The sequence below is a fragment of the Arvicanthis niloticus genome, chromosome 25 (assembly GCF_011762505.2).
Source record: "Arvicanthis niloticus isolate mArvNil1 chromosome 25, mArvNil1.pat.X, whole genome shotgun sequence".
NCBI classification, from domain to species: Eukaryota; Metazoa; Chordata; class Mammalia; order Rodentia; family Muridae; genus Arvicanthis; species Arvicanthis niloticus.
The window spans coordinates 20355928-20375318 of record NC_133433.1 but is presented as its reverse complement, the minus strand read 5'-3'; the positions used below and the strand labels follow the sequence as shown (position 1 = coordinate 20375318).

The window sequence follows — 19391 nt, the reverse complement described above, 5'->3', positions numbered from 1 at the left end:
GACTACTTGAGCTATAAGTCTCACCAAGGCCAGAAGACTTCATCTCAGCCCCACGGAATCCATATAACTGGCAGGCACCAACATGATTCCTGCCATTCCTAGTTAATCCCCTATGTATGTGCAGCAGAGCTTTGGCTCAGAATCCCTTTGTAAGTGCAGTGTCTCCTTTTCTTCTCACTATAAATAACTGGTCAGTAGGTACATCTCATGTAGAATGTTTACGTTTTGTAAAAAAGTTCATAACCTCCTTGAATCTTATAAGATCTTAGATGCAGACCCCTGGAAAGGAACATAGCTCATTCTTCACTCAGGATTCCTCTTTTCTGAAGTTAAGGCCCTTTAGGCCTCGAGTGGTGACCTCCTCTGCCTGACTTTTGCTTCTCTAGGGCAGACACTTGGTGCAAGACCTGCGAGCTTCCCGTTGAAGTTCCTAAAGCAGATTAGGCCCTGGCTTACTGTCTTACTAAAGGGTGGGGAATGAGTGGGACACAGGCATCCCACGTATTTGGGGCACAGACTTCTTTTCAAAGAATGCTCAGCTGTGGGTTGCCTTAAGCATCACGACTATTGGCTTATCTCTACACTGGCCAGAGGAGCAGCTGGTATCCCTAACCACCCCCTCAGCAAAAGGGGGTCGAGTGCCTTGTACCCCGGCCGAAGCGGCTCCGGGGGTCGGGCTCTTCTCCTCCTGGTGCCGCTGGCTCCCACTTGGCCAGTCCCCGGCCCCTGTTCTCTACCCACCTCCCGCTCGCCACGAGTGTTCTCAGGCTCCCGCTTTGTTGCCCGGGCTTGTTTCTGCCCGGGGCGCGCCGCCGACCCAGTGCCAGGTCACGTGCGTTAGTGACAACCTCTCGCAGGGCGGCCCCGGGGGCCCCCGAGCAGCCGATTGGTCGGCACGGGGCTGGCGCGGCTCGGGGCGGGGCCGGGAAGCGGATCAGCTGTTCCCAGAGCTGCACAACAACAAAAGGACCCGGACGGGCCGGCGGCCGCCAGGGCAGCCACCGCAGCGAAGGAGCCGGGCCTTCCGCAGCTACCTCAGCGCCCGCCGCGCCGCTCGGCTCACGTAAGTGCGGCGACACAGGCGGGAGGGCGGCGGTTGGTTGGCCGCTCTCTGACTTTCCTACCCGGCCCTTTCCCTATCGTGACGTGCACGGCGACACCGGGATCCTGCGGGTGACGGAAACCTGCTCCGTTACCCCGAGACCCGCCCCGACCCCTCCTGACCTCGCGCATCACCGAGCCTGCACCTGTGGGAAGAGCACTTCCCGTCGCTTCCGTCCTCATCGGTTTGATCACTGGCACTTGGGCTGTGCTAGAGACTGCTGTGGGTTCTAAATACTTCACCTCAAGACCGTCGCGACCGTCCTGGGAGGCTCCAACTTTGCTTATTTAAGCGGAGGAAACTTGGAGGCACAGAGAGATTAAGTAATTTTAAGGCCGCACAGCTAATTAAAAGGAAGCGGTGTTTACTAGCTCCAGAGGGATTTCACGTGCAATTCCTTCATTTTGCTTCTACTTTCATGGTATGTTTACTCCGTGTAAAAGTTCAGAGTAGATTAAGGGGGAACCTCTTTCCACCTGTAACTCCTAAAGACTAAGGCATCCCTGGCTGAAAGAGCCCTTTGAGAATGCTGAGTAGTTTTGAGAGAGAAGAGTCGTGGGTCTTTGGACCGACATCATTACAAATGCCCCAAGATCTTGAAATCACATGCTTGGTGGTGACTGCAATACTTTTCATTGGCAGGTGTGAAAACACCAGGCAACTTGTTCAGCCTCCGCCACTATAATTTTGCTGGAAACCATGGCCTACTAGTTTTTTGTGACCAGTGTCTCTTGTTTTTTTCATCTTGTCTTTTATTCTTTTCTGCTCCCTGGTGTATTTCCCTTGGAGATGACTGCTTTCAAAAGTGAGGGTTAACAAAGCAGTGACTTCCCAATCTAACTGCTCTGTTCACTGTCTTCAGACTTGAGAACAGGATGTGCTGAGTCCATGGGGGAATAATCTCCTCGTAAGTTAGCTAGACAGAGGTGTAATGAGCAACGGCAATTTTCTTGGATTAGTATTTTTGTAGTTCAAATTTGATTTTTAAATTATTTGAATCAAAGCCAAGGCTTGGTGGCGCAAGCCTGGATGTGCGGCACTGGAAAGGTGGCAGTGGGAGAATCAGGAGTTCAAGGCCAACCCTTGTTTCTGACTAAAAGGACAAACCTTTGTATTAGCATCTTTGTTTTTCTGAACTGCTAGGTTCTCTTCTTCCACCATGTAGATTCTGGGGATCACACTCAAGTCATCAGGCTTGCCACCGGATACGATGACATGTTGAGTTATCTTTTGGCCCACAAGTAATCGTTTTAAGGTTGCTTTTCAGCTGGTATTTCAAAACTGCATTCATCAAAGTTGTGGGAGCTTTTGTTGTTGTTTTTAATTTTAAAAATGGTTTTGGAGCCACCTGCTGGCAGCCAAAACCACTGAAAAGTGCTAGTCTCTGAAGTTTTTAGAATCAGGCTGGAAGGAGCCTGAGGTCATGTGTAGGGAAAAAGCAAGGCACCAGGTTGGAAGGATTCCTGCCCTACTGCTGCCTCAAGACACCAGCTCTCTTGCTTTTGGGCAAGTTATTTTCATTTCATTCTGGGGCTCAGTTTCCTCATCACAGGGCAGAGAAAGAAATATCTCAACTGCCTATCACAAACCATAAGCATTCTGATATATATGCCCTTTAAAGAAAAAAAAAATAACAAATCCCGGTATTTGGTAGAAGTTTCCAAAACCAGCAGTTAAGTCCACCATCTTTCCCTAGGGATGTATCTCAAAACTGAATAAAGTGCCAGCTGGGCGGTGGCGGCCCATGCTTTTAATCCCAGCACTAAAAAGGCAAGCAGATCTCTCAGGAGTTTGCATCCAGTCTGGTCTAGAGTGAGTTCCAGGACAGCTGAAGCTACTCAGGGAAACTGTCTCAAAACAAAAAAATGAGAAAGGCATACCAGCAAGATCTTACAAATTTACCACTCCACTGTAAGTTCTCAAAGGAGATGTTTTACCCACAAGTAAACTCAGCTACTTTCTCTGTCCACAAAACATTTCTTACTCATATGTGATAAACAAGATAAATGTTAAATTTTAGGTATAACTTTTTAAAAATTATTCCTAAAAGGAAAATAAGCCAGATGCTAACAATGGTTGAACAAAGTGGTGGAAAGAATCAATCCATCCTCATGTTCTCAACTTCTATGAGAACATCTTAGAAATTTAAAAAAAAATCATTTATTTTTTGTAATGGTGGATGGAGATATTTTAAAGCAAGTAAGCAGTAATGGGTAAGTCTGCCTTGATCAATACTTGGGCCTAGATAATTTGTTTCTGTTTCCTACCCAGAGGCTTCCAAGTACCTAAGAACAACAGGCTACTTCATCCTGCTGCTCTGTCCTCACTGCTAAATTCCAAGCTATTCTTGTCAGTCTGTCCTCCTGGGGATTCGTGTTTTCTCTGGAACTTTCACTAGTGTTACTACTGCCCTAGAGTTGTGAATATAAGTCAGTGACCATACGGGAAACTCTGAAGCCTTGCTGCTCCTCATGGTTTCCACATAGAACCTGCTCCCCTCTTGGAGCTACCATCTCTGGGTAAGTGTCAAAAGGAATAGTGACTATTATGAAGGGACATTTTCTGGGTCATCTGTGGAAAGACAGGGTGTTAAGGTTTAGGAAGAGTTCTAAAAGATGTTTAATTTTTATGCCACACACACATGTACAGAGAGACTAGGCAGACAGATGAGAACATGCATGTAGGTATTTGCAGAGGCCAGAAGAGGGCGCGGGATCCTTTGGAGCTGGAGTTAGAGGCAGTTGTGAGCCACCTGTGGGTGACAGGCATCAAACTATAGTCCTTTTGCAGGGAAGCACACAGTCTTAAGTGCTTACCTATCTCAGCCCCTAGGGATTTTTTTTTTTTTTTGTAACACAACAGCACTGTCCTGTGTGTATGCTTAAATTTTCAGTACCTATGTTAACTATCAAAAACATCATATGTAATTGATGTAAAATTATTAATGAGATATTTAATGTCTTCAGTACTAAATCTTTCCGATACATTCCAGTATATACCTTATATGAGTGGCATAATCAAATGTAAAGTTCTCACAGGAAATACTTGAAGCATATTTATGTTTTTTGCTTTAAGAATAGTTTATTGAGTATGCAAGGGAGCAGTTGGCTGGGCAAAAGCTAGAGTACTCCCTGCCTGGCTTTGTATTTGGTTGATAAAGTTTACAGCTGAAAAAGGAGGCTCACATATTGTAACTGTTGAGATGTAGTTGAAAGTTTTCTGAGGTTTGACTCATTTTAAGTGGGTTAAAATTGAAAATTAAGGGATGGGCGTGGTACGCATACCTTTAATCTCAGAGTGGGAAGGCGGAGACAGGTGGCTTTCCTGTGAATATGTGACCAGCCTGGTCTACATCGAAAGTTCTAGGGTAGCCACATAAGAAGAGCCACTTTTTATTTAAAAACAAACAAACAAAAAAACAAAACTAAACTAAATTGAGGGACTGGCAAGATAGTTCAGTGTGCACAAGTACGAGCTCATGTACACACACACACACACACTCATACACTCATACACTCATGAAAATTTTTAGCCAGGTAGTGATGGTACATGCCCTTAATCCCAGCACTTGGGAGTCAGAAGCTGGAGGATCTCTTAAGTTTCAGATCAGCCTGGTTTACAGAGTGAGTTAGTTCCAGGGCTACACAGAGAAACCCTGTCTTGAAAGAAAAAAAAAGTAAGAAGAAAAGTTTTTAACCAACAGGACAGTTTTAAAAGATTCAAGCAGGGCATGGGAGAGTCCAGATATTACGAGTATAGCCAGCCTCCGTGGGTTTGGCTGTAGCTAAAGGATACAGTTTGCAGTGGCTCCAATACCCTTGATCTAGCCATTATTTTGTGGCTTGTAGTCACTGATAGGGCCTGAATCAAAGTGCCAAGTTTGTCCCAAGGTGGTGTCACAGGTGGAGGACAAGGCTCTCACTGAGATCACTGAAGACTTCTCCTGTGAGGTCTGTCCTCTCCACAGCAGCCCTAGTTAATTAGGGCTTAATACATACAGCCTGAATACCCAGGCGCTCTCCGCTCACTCAGTACGGTTGGACTTGGCTGACATTTGCCCTCCTAACCTAGGATAAATTGGTTACGTTTGAAAGTATCTTTACTCCCCATTTCTTACTCAAAACCCTTCATGTACACCCAACCTCATAATGACTCATCCTTTGGGTCAGGTAGACTGTACAGTCCTTTTTTTTTTTTTTCCCTATAATTTCTCTTAATTTCTATTAGTCTGCAGTCCTCACAATCTGATCATGCTGTTTCCCAGACTGTTTCAGAAATACTGGTTATGCAAGTGATATTTCCTGTTTACCCACTTTTAGTAATTAATGGCTGAGGATGATGCATTACAACCCCAAAGTGTCTTGTTATGTTCTGAGATGTTTTACCCTTATATTTATATGCAAATAGTTGTGGCAATCTATTCTATAAAAAAGAATGGCCCCAGATGTTTTAGCTGCACAGCTCAACTACTCTTTAAAGATGACTTTGAAAGTGAGCTGGGCATTATATCTAATGAGAAAAAGACAACCCCAGGCATGGACATATCTTAGCTGATGCATAACGAAATCTTAGCTGATGCAGAAAGATCACTGTTTCAAAACAACCTGGACTAGAGTTAGAGTGAGACCTTGTCCAAAACAAAACAGAGCCTATTTGTCATCCTGGCTGTGTTGATAACCTCCTAAATCTGTTCTCCTGGCTAAAACCACACCCCCAAACTTGTATTCTACTGCCTAACATCTCTAACATGATACATTCCCCTAACTGAGCACAGCAGTAGCATCCATCCTGAACTTTGTGTGGTATCCATCTAAATGGTCCCACTAAAAGACTCATCCAGAAACCTGGTTCTTCCTGACCACCCCTCCCCTCTTTTTCTTCTGAGATAGCATTTCTCTGTAGCCTTAGCTGTCCTATAGATCAGGCTGCCCACAAACTCCTGAGAGATGTGCCTGCTTCTGCCTCTTGCTTGCTAGGATTCAATTCATGGCCACCACTGCCAGGTTTTTTAGTTTTTTGTTTTTAAAATAACATTTCGCTGGGTGGTGGTGGCACACGCCTTTAATCTCAGCACTTGGGAGGCAGAGGCAGGCGGATTTCTGAGTTCGAGGCCAGCCTGGTCTACAGAGTTCCAGGACAGCCAGGGCTACACAGAGAAACCCTGTTTCCAAACAACAACAACAACAACAAAAACCCCAAAACAACAAAAAACCAAACCATTTCACTATGTACCCCAAGCTGGCCAAGAAATTTGATCCTTACAAGTCACAATCTGTCAAATGCTAGGGTTAAAGATATGTTATGTCCATGCCTGGGGTTGTCTTTTTCTTTAAGATTTATTTTATGTATATGAGTACACTATTGCTGTCTTCAGACACACCAAAGAGGGCATTGGATCCCATTACAGATGGTTGTGAGCCACCATGTGGGTTTTGGGAATTGAACTCAGGACTTTGGAAGAACAGCCAGTGCTTAACCGCTGAGCCACCTCTCCAGCCCCTCCCCCATGAGTTCTTGTCTTAATTTCTTCCAAGGTCCTGCAGGATCTGGTCCTGCTTGGCCCTGAGCTTTCTGAACACTGCCATGCTGTTGATTATGCAGGCTTTCCCAATGTTCTGTCTGCCTCTTCTCCACTCCAGATCTCAGGTATCCAAGGTCACTTACTGGAAAGCTACCCTAGGGAGGTCTAAGGGCCAACTAGTATCCTTTCTGCTACATCCATAATTGCACTGTTTCACTTTCTATGGATTCTTTTTCACTGCTGACCCCCTTGTACTGTGCCTAGTAGGTACTCACTAAATATTTGTAGAGTAACGGTTGATCTGTCCAGGGAACTCTGAATCAGGAAAGCAAAGAAATATTCTTGAGAAAATAATTAAAAATTATTCTTTATGTGTGTTCAGTTTACTATGCTATCAGGTAGCCAGGTAGAAATGGGCACTTATAACTATATTAGATAAACTGTTTAGATAAAATAAACTGGGTGTTGTCATTTAGAAGTCACCAGAACTATCTAAAGTAGGAGCCATTATCAATTGAAGTTGTGTAGCTTCCTAAATCTTTTTTTAAAATGTGTGTGTGTGTAGCACATGGGTTGGAGGATAAGTATAAGCTGGTTCTCCTTCTACTGTGTTGGTCCCAGGGATCAAACTTAAGTCATTAGGCTGAGAAGCAAGTGCTTTACCCACTGAGCTATCTTACTGGCTCATCTTCCTAATCCCCCCGCCCAAGATTTATTTATTTTATGTGTGTGTTTTACCTACATGCATGTATATGTACTATGTGTGTGCCAGGTGCACTCTGGGGTCAGAAGAGGATGTCAGATCTCCTGGAATTGGCGTTAACAGATGGTTGTGAGACACTATGTAGGTGCTGGGAACTGAAATGGTCATCTGCAAGAGCAACACATGATCTTAACCATATTGTCTCTCCAGCTCCATCTGCCTAAGCTTTAAAGTGAGAAAGGGGGAAACCAAGATTTGAGTACCATGTGCACACTGATTCCTGAACCACTCCACAGAGAACAGTGTTGCCAGCCCCAGTTCTTGCATGATTAAGTTTCCACAGTACAAAATTTCAAAAGCTAAATTATGCTGTTCTTACAGATTTCAAATATAAGATATACTGGAAGACATACATAATGAATACAAACAGCAGGACAATAGGGTAGGAAAATGATGGCTTGGCATCATGGTGGAAGCAAGAGAGGATTAGAAGTAAACGCCAACCTTATCTCAAAAAAAAAAAAACCATAACAAAAACAAAAACAAAAAAACCTCACAACAAATAAAAATAAACAGCATCTTCTGTTTTATTTTAGGGATGATGACTCTTCTTGCTCCTCACTTAAGTTGAAGAAACACTGTGCACTGTGATCTCCTGTCTGTGACATTGGGCCAACTGAAGACAGGGTTTTGAAATCTCAGCTATAAAGATATCCAGCCAAAGTCTCAATCTTGCCTTAACAATGTTTCAGAGACTGAATAAAATGTTTGTAGGTGAAGTCACTACTTCTTCCAGCCAAGAACCAGAATTTTGCGAGAAAGAAGATGATGAGTGGATTCTTGTTGACTTCATAGGTAAGGCATATGAACAATTAATCATCACAAGTGGCATCCAGCAAGCTATGTAGCTGACAATAATCTTAAATACTCTTGATCCTCCTGCCTTTATTTCCCAAAACTAGGATTATAGGCACACCCCACTGCACCTGGCTCAAAAGTGGGAACTCCTGAGGCTGGAGGAAGGTTCAGTCAGTAAAGTGCTTCTGCACACAAATACCCTCAAACATGAATGTATATGTATATACACAGAAAATGTGAACTCTTAGTTTTGTAGCCCATAAAGCCTGGTCCAAGTAGAGGCGCTTTGATAGGAAACTCTCATATGAGCAACAAGAACCCACAGGGTTCATAATATGCTTATTTGTTAGAATAGAAAGTCCTAATGCCATTCCTTAATGTCTGTGTAACAGAACACAGAGTTTGAAAATTGTAATTGTTACAAGCAAATATGCCTTTGTGAGCATCTGTTAATATGGTATTATCCTTTATTCTGTATTATGATCTTGATGGGTGACTCCACAACTGACTTCTCATCCTGCCATATGCATTGTGGATCACAATCTAGATACCTGCACTGGTTTCTCAGCAGAGGAAGAAGAGGAAGATGAAGACATTGGTCAAGAGTCCTCAGCAGAGCACACTTCTGTCTTCTCCTGTTTACCTGCGTCTTTGGAATGCTTGGCTGAGACCAGTGATTCCTGCTTCCTTCAGTTTGAGTCCTGTCCAATGGAGGAGAGCTGGTTCATCACTCCTCCCCCGTGTTTTACAGCAGGTGGACTAACCACTATCAAAGTGGAAACAAGTCCTATGGAAAACCTTCTCATTGAACATCCCAGCATGTCTGTCTATGCTGTGCACAACTCTTGTCCTGGTCTCAGTGAGGCCAGCTGTGCGAATGATGAATATAACTCAAGTGGTCCCAGGTATGCTGCAAGTACTTCACTCTCTGCATAAGTAGTCTGCTAAGCAAAAATTTTATTTCTACACAGAACAAAGCTAAGGCTTTAGAAGACTTAAAACTAATTGTGCTAGAAATTTACTTAAGTAACTTGGGCTATAAATACAACATTCAGGTCAAGATCGAGTTTTATAAGGTTATTAAAGAGCCATCTCCTTTATAAAATCATGCTACTGAAGGGAAATAAAAAGACTAGTTATTTCTGATAAGTATATTAGAATGTAATTCTGGTATATTATAGACTAGATTATTTAGAGTATCAAATTCACCTAAAGTATGTCTCAAAAATTAATTTTTTCTACATATTCTTAGCTAAGTCATCTTAAATGGTACTTAATCTTAAAAAATCAAGTATTTGTTCCAAGAGCTGCCCTCAGATTTCAGAATTGATGTTCTGTTACATGATAGTCTGAAATGATAGGTGAAGGCCCAGTAAACTCAGGAAAGGGAAGTCAGTTAAGAATAGTGTGTTCCAAATCAGCCTTCCAGATACTCTGTGGCCTTCATCACGAGAACATTCTCAGGAATAAATCTGAGACAATTCACACTTACAAAATCCAAGGCCTTCTCTCTATTTCATCTGCTTAGAGTCTGGCTAGTCCATCACGCATGTCCATGGAACATGCCCTGTAACATCAAAGCATGTTGTGAGTATTGCCACTGATTTATTCCTTGTAGGTAGAGGGTTCAGGTGAGTCTGGATCCTTTGGAGTACTGCACTGTTATCTGAAGGGCTCCTTTTGCATGGTTTAGGCTGTGCTCCACTGGATCACAGTATATAGCTGTTTTCCCATCTCTGGAGTATAAATAAAACCCAGGCAATGCTAACCTTTCTAGAATTGCAACCCTTATAAGTCCCAATATAACAGATGCATTTTAGCAAGGCTAAATATATTTCCTCTTTCTTGTACCAAAACAAAAATCCTGTCTTTCTACAATCACAAATTACCAGGCATAAACTGGGTGTTCAAGTGGCACTTTATTGAAAGCCATAATTTTGCTGAGTTAAGTGTTTTCAGCATCCCAACTAAAATTTAAAATATAACTTGTTTATGCTGATTTAATTGCTTTATAGTTGCTTTAAGCATTTCTTCAGTTTTTAAAAATTCTTCTCTATTGATTCTGACTGCATCTCTGTGGAATCCACTCAACAATTTAACATGATTAGGGACTAGAAAGATTAGGGACTAGAAAGATAGAAAGTTAAGAGCACTGGTTGCTCTTTCATGTGACCCAAGTTCAATTCCCAGAATCTATATGGCAGCTCATGACTGTAACTCTAGTCCCTGTGGATGATGCCATCTTCTGGCCTCGATGGGTACCGCAGGCATGTGATGCAGCTTTACAAGCAGGCAAAACATTCACACACACAAAACAAATGAATAAAATCTCAAAAAAAAAAAAAAAAAAAAAAGTTAAACACATAAAAAAATAACATGGTTAACAAATTATCGCTTTAAATTTATTTATTGGCATTTGATACTTTACAATTCTAAAGTACATTTGTGTGTGTATAATTGGTAGCTTTGCAAAGTAATATATTACAGCAGATATTCATTGCCAAAAAGTTAAATATGGAGAAATGACATCCCTCAGGATCCACAAATGAATACTATTAACACTCGTTAAGAAATTAATAGAGGATTGGGATGCAGTTCAGTGGTAGAGTGTTTCAAATTAAACTCTAATCTTCCCATAAGAACCTAGTCCTAGAGTATTTCATCAACTTTATTACACCAGCATCTGTGCACTGTATCTAGGACTTAAGTGTTTGTCACTTGATGGCACAAGAAGCTGGTTTTGCATTCCTATGTCATAAATATTAACATGTAGGACCAACACAGTTTTCATAAATGAATTATACCAGACATGGTGGTATGTGATTTTAATCCCATCATTTAGGAGGGTGAGGCAAGAGGATCACTAGTATAAGAACAGCCTGGAAAACTGTCTCAAAAGGGCTATATGTGTATGTGTGTTTCCAAGTCAAGGTAGAATCAAGTGTTACTGAAATGGCAAGTCTTTATATATTAAATAGTCCTTACTTTCTAAGCAAGCAATAAACCCTGTCCTTCAAACATATTGCTTGTAACTCTGTCCTCAGGGATATAAGTATAAACCACATGAGTATGAAACTGAGTGCTTATAATGGCTTTAGAGTGTGTTTTATTGCATCTTAGCCTTTATTAATATTGTTTGAGAAAGTTTATGAGCAAACATAATTTTAAGTAATATGTCTTTAATGTCCATAGTAAATCAGTCTTAATAAAGAAAAATGACCATGTCCTAGTAGTAAAATTAAAATGGCATTTTAAATCTTACTAGTGATGTAATAGTTCACATTTAACATTTGTAGGGCCAGAAAAAGCTGCCTATAAGACTCACGGGCACAGAGTAAGTATGTTTACTTTGGGACCATATGACCTGTTATCAGTTTGAACAGGGAGACTAGGAACTCAAATGCCCGCCTTCTAAAAATCATTTGAGTTTATATTAGCTTTTTTTTCTTTTTGCTTGTCTCTCTCTCTCTCTCTCTCTCTCTCTCTCTCTCTCTCTCTCTCTCTCTCTCTCTCTCTCTCTTTCTTTCTTGTTTTTACCTATTACTAGGGATTAAGCCCAGGGCCTTGTACATACTGGACAAGCATTCTACCACTAAGCTGCATCCCAATCCTCTGTTAATTTCTTAGTGGGATCTTTTAGTTCTGTGTGTATGCACGTGCATGCATGTGTACGTATATAGTTTCCTCTGATCATTTTAGACAAAATATGTAACTACCCTTCCTGAATAAAATAACTGCTAAAAATCTTAAAATCAGACTGGGATATAGTTCAGTTTATAGAGTGCTTGCCTGGTGTACAAAAAAACTTAGGTTCAGCTGCCAGTGAATAAACTGGATGTGTTGATGCATACCTGTAAACCTAGCCCTAGAGGGGTACAGGTGGGAAAATCAGAAGTTCAAGGTCATTCCTGGCTACCTAGAGAGCTTGAAGGCATCTGGATAGAATAACCTATCTCGGGAATTATCTTTATCATCACAGTTGTGCTGAGAATATATCTGGTCAAGCATTTGTCAACTATACAAGAAGCCTGAGATCAGTACACAGCACTGCAGAAAATTAACTTTGTTATGTGTTAATATAGTTTATACTAATTCAACTCGATTGGCTTTTAGTATAGAAAACAATCTTATTATATACAACCATGTTCTAAGATATGTGGTTTTTGGTTTGATTTTGGTTGGGCTTTTGAAACAGGGTTTCTCTGTGTAGCCCTGGTTGTCCTGGAACTAACCCTGTAGACCACACTGGCCTCAAATTCAGAGATCCACCTGCCTCTGCCTCCTGAGTGCTAGGATTAAAGGCATTCACTACCACAGCCTGGCTTAAGATACTGGTTAAGACCAGTTAAGACTGGTTAAGCACTTCCATAAAATGCCATTCCAAAATATGCACCTCTGTGGCATAAAAAACTGATATGTATATAATAGGCATTGACCTCTTACCTAGAAAACGTAGAGTTGGTAGAATCTCCTTATGTGCGATTCTATGAAATATGATTCACATGTTACCCAGGATATTTTACTTGCAGCCAGAAATCACCTGTGAAGGTACTGTTGGTATATATGCCTTTTGATCAAATTTGAAAATTAAAATATTTTACAACAAGAATGAAATAGATATCTTCAAAACAGTCGAAAGCTGGGTGCGATGGTTCACGCTGATAAAACCAGCAAGTGGGAAGCTGAGGCAGGAGGATCAGTGTTAGCTACCTAAGAAATTGAAAGCCATCCATCCTAAGCTATATGAGATTCTGTCTCAGAAAACTAAATAGAATTGCAGGTGTTCAGGAGACATCAGTTCTCCTGGAAAACCACATTAAATTCACTCAGAGTATGAAGCACATTTGTAATTTAGCCACCTCTGGACAATACAGTCTATGTTTCTATTAAAATTAATTTTTCAGCTAGGAGTTATGACACATTTGTAATTCTAAAACTTGGGAGGCTGGAGGAGGATGGTAAATTTGAGCCTGGTAGCCTGGGTTCAATAACAAGACCCTACCTCAAAAACAGTAACAACAAAATAGTTGATTGGTGTCTCCCTTCTACTACTCAGCAAATACAGTCACACAATCTGTCCATCAGCCATGAGTCACCAAGTTCTTACCCAACCATAGACAAATAAATGTAAACAAATCAAATTACTAAGTAACTTTTTTCGTAATATACTCTGTTATTGATACACTCACTTTGGTCTATTTCAGAATGGAAGCCCAGAGTGAAATGGGGAAGCATATTCACTGCTGTGTTGCAGCACTTGCTGCTCAAGCAACATTTTTGGAACAACCCAAGAGTTTTCGCCCTTCCCAGTGGATAAAAGGACACAGTGAAAGACAGTCTCTGAACAGAAATGGTCTCCGTCGCCAGAACCTTACCAGGGATTGCCACACTCGACAAATGAAGCACAGTGGCTGGGTGGTTCACCAGCCCTGCCCACGCCAGTACAATTACTGAGAACGTTGAGTTATGTTGGTTGGTTTCCTTAGGTTCTGTGCATATGTATTGGATGTATGTGCGTACAATGAAAGTGTTATCTCCTTCCAGCCAACTGAAGACCAATCACCTAGTGTATCAGTGTGTTTAGACACTATCACAACCAGATTTTTTGTGCTGTGTATCACATAATGCCTTGCTCCTGACAATTACTTTAAAAAAACCTTTTCAGAATACTTTTGGAAACATATCAATACAGTGACAGTGTTTGGGGTTGTCTTTAAGTACATTAAGGTATATATGTATGAGTTAGCATCTTAAGGACATTTCTTACCAAGTGTAAGAATAGGCATCTTTTCAATTTCCTTTATTTTGTATTATTTAATCCTTTGTGTAAGCAAAAATTATTCTCAGGGTCAGCCATATACTTTATTGACTAGTACTTGATAGTCTTTTCTGTATATAATGAGTACATTTTTACACTAACACGAGCATTAACAGGTGATTTTTGCCATGGATATAATGGAATTAATGGCTGAACTTACTTTTGAAAGAAAACTTGACATATTTCTGTATGTATGGTTCCCCCCCCCCCAGATTAGTCACTGCAGTTCATTGTGGAATTCAGGTACATTAACTTTGGTAAACAATATATTCAGTAATTCTGATGTGACTCCATGATATGGTACAAATACTACAGATGTCGTGGACGAAAGCACCTGTTTCATATGCAAAGGGAAAAAATAGACCCATGAGATGATATTTGGCATGTTTGTAGCTAACCCACAGAGCAGTCAGTATTTGGAGATGTCTAGAGTCTTAACTGTCAGCTCATCTGAAAATGCACAAGCGTGTGCCCAGGCACTCAGTGACTTCATGCTCATGTTTGCCACAAGAAACGGAGAGACACAGTAATAACTCCTCAGACATGGAGCCTGTCCTCCCAAGGGACTTCTGGTGGCATCTGTTTTTAGCACCTAAGCGAAGACTGATGGGTTGGTTTCCACAAGCTTTCATTTTTTAACCACTTTGGCCTCTGTTTCCCCCACAGCAGGGGAGGAATAATACTTACCTCTCTCACAGAGTTGTGAGGATTATATGCTGATTGGAAGTGGGGCTGTCAGAACAGAACTCTGAATTTCTAGGGTCTTTCTACTGAACCTAGTTGTGAGAGGCCGTGGCAGTTTCCTGCCATGATTATTCTTCAGGGTTGGTGCTAATGAGGCTAGAGCACAGGGTTCCACTCATATGAACCAGTTAATGTGGTATAGAGGAAAGTCCATTCTCTTACCTCTATCTGATCAGCTCTTTTTAAGGGTAGTTTTAGTGGATTTTGATGAGCCATCCACACTTGCAACCAACTTTCTGGAAAATTAAACCCATGTATAGCTTGAAGCACATTATTCAAACTGCTCATTTCCCCAGCTCCTCTGCAACCATAACTATTTATGAAATAATTTCAAGGAAAAAAAGCATACTGTTATGTGAAGTATTATCCCTAAAGCAGCTTGATGCAGGTAACCCTGGGAGACTTTCAGGAAGGAACAGTGCTCTCCTCTGATGAGTCTGGACATTTAGAGCTGCAGTTAGTTAGATGGGGAAGGGTGTTCTTAACACTGGCTGTGATTAGATGCCAGGATGTCTCCTTAGAACAGGAATCTAGATTTCTTCTTCCTTAAGCCTTTTCCATATTGACTTCCCCTTTTATTTATGTTTTCTAATTAAGGGGCCAAGTCTGTAGAGTTTGTTAAACTGTTACTATTTGTTTTCATGAACGTGTGCATATTTTATGCCACAGCTGTTATAGGGTCATACGTGGTAACTTGAAATAGATCAGCTAAGTGTCTTCTGGACAGAGGTTCTGAATACATGTAGCTTTCCCCCCACTCCCTTACATCACATGTAAGCTGTGTCTCACAAGCTGGAGCTCAGCCATCAGAATTTGTTTGGCCAGCATGAATTGGTTTGTGTATTAAACTACATTGTTTTTTTTTTTTTGTTTGTTTGGTTGGTTTTTTTAAAAACAACTTTCCCACCACGTTTATTTATCCCTTAAGTACACTTACATCTCTGTCAGTTACTGACTTTTCATTTGCTTAGTGTATGCTTAGTGTTTTGTTCCTGAAAACCAGCAAACAAATCAGCTACTGGGATTTTTTTCTTTGGGGTTAAGATTACCACACCACCTATATTAAGTAGGTAGCACACTGTTTTTTTGTGTGTGAGAATCTAAAGCTTATGTCTAAAATTGGCACTTGTAAAAGAAAAAGGTTACATAACTCAATTGAAGTTCTTAGTGTTTTGTTAGCCAACTACTGTGTGTTAGATACAAGTCTAATAACACAGAACAATGTTAACCTGTTAAATATTTTTTTGAAACATGGCCAAAAAATACATTTTATGAGTTGATTACTCATTATCATCATCACCATCATTTTGCTGTATACCTACCAGTGGTTTACAGTGTTCTTCAATGCACTGAAAGTACAAGCAGTAAGAAGACCCCAAGAGTTGAGGATGTAGCTTAGTGGTAGAGGATTTGCCTAGCATGTGCAAGGTCCCGAGTTTCATCCCCAGCACTGTAAGACAAAAACAAAACAAAGAAGCAAGACTCCAGAATTTAGTAGCACTGACCATCTCTAAACCAATAGCCTAGAATATTGCTTGCAAAATCTGGAATACACGGTCTGCATCAGCTGTACATCGAGAGTCTATCTTTTAGCTTTTATAGTGGACCCCACATTCCCCAAAGTTTGTTTTATGTTTAACATTTTAGAATGTGTATTCTGTTAATTACTATTTCCTGGGTTACATTCAGAACTATATATAGGTACTTAGCTTATCATATTTATCTTTTGTGACAATTTGTGTTTGTACGGTTGCATAGGTGGGGAATTTTTTGCAGAGATACAAAAAGATTGGATTTTACTTCCCATTGTAGGAAGTTCAAAACAGAACATTAACTTCCTGTATATTTTTCCAATTCCCACGCCGATTGTTCTTGTTTCTTCTTTGGTTTTAGCAAAAAGAGTGTTTACTTAAAACTTGTGAGGGCTCATATGCCTGGCTGTCTTTTTTGCTTCTCAAATCTGTACAGGTTTACAGTCTTCACTTTTGTTAAAGTGGAATTGCTTTCCTATTTTGCTCTGTCTTCACAGAGGCATTTAGTCTCTGTATACTCTTAAAAGAAGAAAAAGCAAGGGAGGGTATCTTCTTTATCCTCATTTTCTTTGAGTTGGAAACAAAAGTAAGTATGAAGGACTACAACTAGTAGATAGACATTTAAATAGACTAGTGGAAAAAAGTTTTTACCGTTTTCTTTTTGTTCAGTTAAAAGACTGCTCCTTATACTGGGAGATACTAGTGTATGCTTCAATTGTTGCCTTGAAATTATCTTTTTATTCTTTAAGGCCTATAGATTACTATTGCCTTTAAATTCTTTAAAGTTAGGTAGTTTCATGCCATCAGCCTCTTATGTATTATAAATGGCAACCCTACGTTCTTATTCTGTTAAAATTGTATATGAATGCCTATTTTACAAACTTAACATATATGACAGTGTTGTCTACTTTGTCATAGGCCAGTTTCTCTTGAAATGTGACACCAATTCAAGTGGCTTAGGTGCAGATAAATACCAAGAATAGATGCAGAAAGGCAGGAATAGGTACAGAGGCAAAAGGAAGTGTCTTTTTTTTCGACTGGCAACAGTATCCTTTATGTGGAAGAGAAGTTACTATTCAGAGAAAGGCAGCTTAAACGGATGATGTTCTGTGTATCATTGATAAGTTTCCTTGTGATATTGAAAAGTGTTTCTAATTGTTAATGCCCAGTTTGAGTTTGTACTTGCCTGATGTTTTACTATTGTTTTCTAGATGGACTTGTAAAAACCAAACAGTGCTTTGTGAGGTTAGAGGTGTGTATTTGGGGGCCTCAGGTGTGTGTGTGTGTGGTTTTGTTTTCCTCCAGAAGTTTTGAACTTTAGTCAATAATTGTGTGTGTTGTTTTTAAGAAGTGGCTTATTTTTTCTCTAGTAGAATTGTGAACACATTTGCCTTCTAATGGCAGGATATGAGCTATGGATTCTGAAAAGTATTGTAGGTTGTACTATGTGCCTTCTTAATGTGTTTATGGGCACAATATTTTCTCTCATCAACTTGAAACTTAAAAGGGACATTTTAGCTAAATTATATACTGTACATCAATCTATGCATAAATGGCAGCTTGTTTTCTTGAGCCACTATCTGTTTTTTTTATATATAAATTTTTTATATTGATTGGGTCAGAGATGGTCAGTTTTATACAGAATGAACAGCACAGCACTTTGCCAAAAAAAAAAAAAAAAAAACAAAAAAAAAACCATGTAGCATTGCTTAAACATTGTGTATTAATACCAGTTCTTTGTAATAGGTTCAGTAGTGCACTCCGCACTGTCCAGAGTTACAGTTTTTTAATCTGTCAGTAAATAAAATGTCCTTTAACTTAACATGTGGCGAATTCTTTTATCTTCACGGTCATTACTCTTGAAAGTGATACAGCTTACTTAGAGCACTTGCTGTTTAGCATTGCTTGTGTAAAAAGTTGTTTGTTATGCACTGTAAATGTTTCTTTTAAAGGCATGTTGCTGAACATATGAAATCTCAATATTCAATAACTGCAAGGACAGAAGCATTATTGCAAGTACAAGGCCAGCTTGGGCTATACAACAAAGCCCTTTCTTTTTAAAAAGCCTTTGTTCACACACACACACACACACACACACACACACACACACACTCTCTCTCTCTCTCCATCTAAATGAGACATTATTTAAATAAAGAGGAATTTAAGGGTGATCTCCAACTAGTACTTTCTCCTTTAACCAATCTATTCTTTTGGGGGGGAAGGGCTATATGGGTACTTTGCTTACATGCCTGTGTACCATTTGCTTACAGTGACCATGGGAGGCCAGAAGAGGGTGACAAATCCACTGGGAGTAGAATTATAGACAGTTGTGAACTGCCAACCTGGAATCAAACCCAGGTCCTCTGGAAGATTAACCAGTAGTGTTCTTAACCACTGAGCCCCAAAGTTAATTTTCTTGAGACAGTGTCCCAGAGTGGTCTTGAACTCTTGATCTGTTATTTTTCAAATTAAGGTAGAAACAAACTTGTATTTGAAGGGCCAGAACTTTAAAAGGGAAGAGTTTACTTCTAACATGAATAAAACTTCAGTTTTTCTATGCATGCATCTTGTGTGTGTGTAGTGGGAAGGAAGCAGCTCAGTACCAAAAGTTAATACTGGGTGTCTTCCTCAGTGGCTGCTGCTTTATTTCACTGAGACAGGATCTCACATGAACTTGGAGCTCTCCCCAGGTGGCCACCACACTCACTACCTAATACTTACCTGGGTGCTGGGGCTCTTCGCTTCAGCATCCATGCCTGTTTTAGCCACTGAGCAGTACCTCTTTTAAGTTTTGACAAAATGGATGTGTTCAAAAATTACCTCAATAAACCCTAGTCTAAAAGCTTTAAGTAAAATGTAACACCTAAATTAAAATTGGTGTCATAATCAAAAATTTTTTAAAAAAGGGAAACACATTCTATCTCTTCAGCAATTACTGGTTGTCTCCCAAAGATAAAACATTGGAGATAGCAGGAGACTACAGACTCTGGGGGGAGAGGGGAGGAGAGGGGAGAGGGGAGAGGGGGGAGGAGGGAGGGGGAGAGGGGAGAGGGGAGGGGGAGAGGGGAGAGGGGAGAGGGGAGAGGGGAGGGGGGAGAGGTGTGAGTAGGCTC

At 40.6% G+C, this 19391-nt stretch overlaps 1 protein-coding gene across 7 annotated transcripts; it reads left to right on the top strand.

Annotated features, from left to right (window-relative positions):
- The first annotated feature begins 860 nt into the window (after window positions 1-860).
- On the top strand, window positions 861-18100 carry Tp53inp1 (tumor protein p53 inducible nuclear protein 1). 7 transcript variants are annotated; one of them, XM_076924200.1, is made up of 6 exons: window positions 947-1523; window positions 3374-3621; window positions 7923-8181; window positions 8732-9089; window positions 11481-11518; window positions 13389-18100. In XM_076924200.1, the coding sequence occupies exons 3-5, from the start codon at window positions 8070-8072 to the stop codon at window positions 11500-11502; spliced, it is 492 nt and encodes a 163-aa protein (XP_076780315.1). In that variant the 5' UTR covers window positions 947-1523; window positions 3374-3621; window positions 7923-8069; the 3' UTR covers window positions 11503-11518; window positions 13389-18100. The 7 variants fall into 7 exon arrangements, with proteins under 7 accessions (XP_076780316.1, XP_076780312.1, XP_076780313.1 ...); XM_076924201.1 differs by lacking the exon at window positions 3374-3621 and having other exon boundaries at window positions 861-1063; XM_076924199.1 differs by lacking the exon at window positions 3374-3621 and having other exon boundaries at window positions 946-1523.
- The last annotated feature ends 1291 nt before the right edge of the window (window positions 18101-19391 follow it).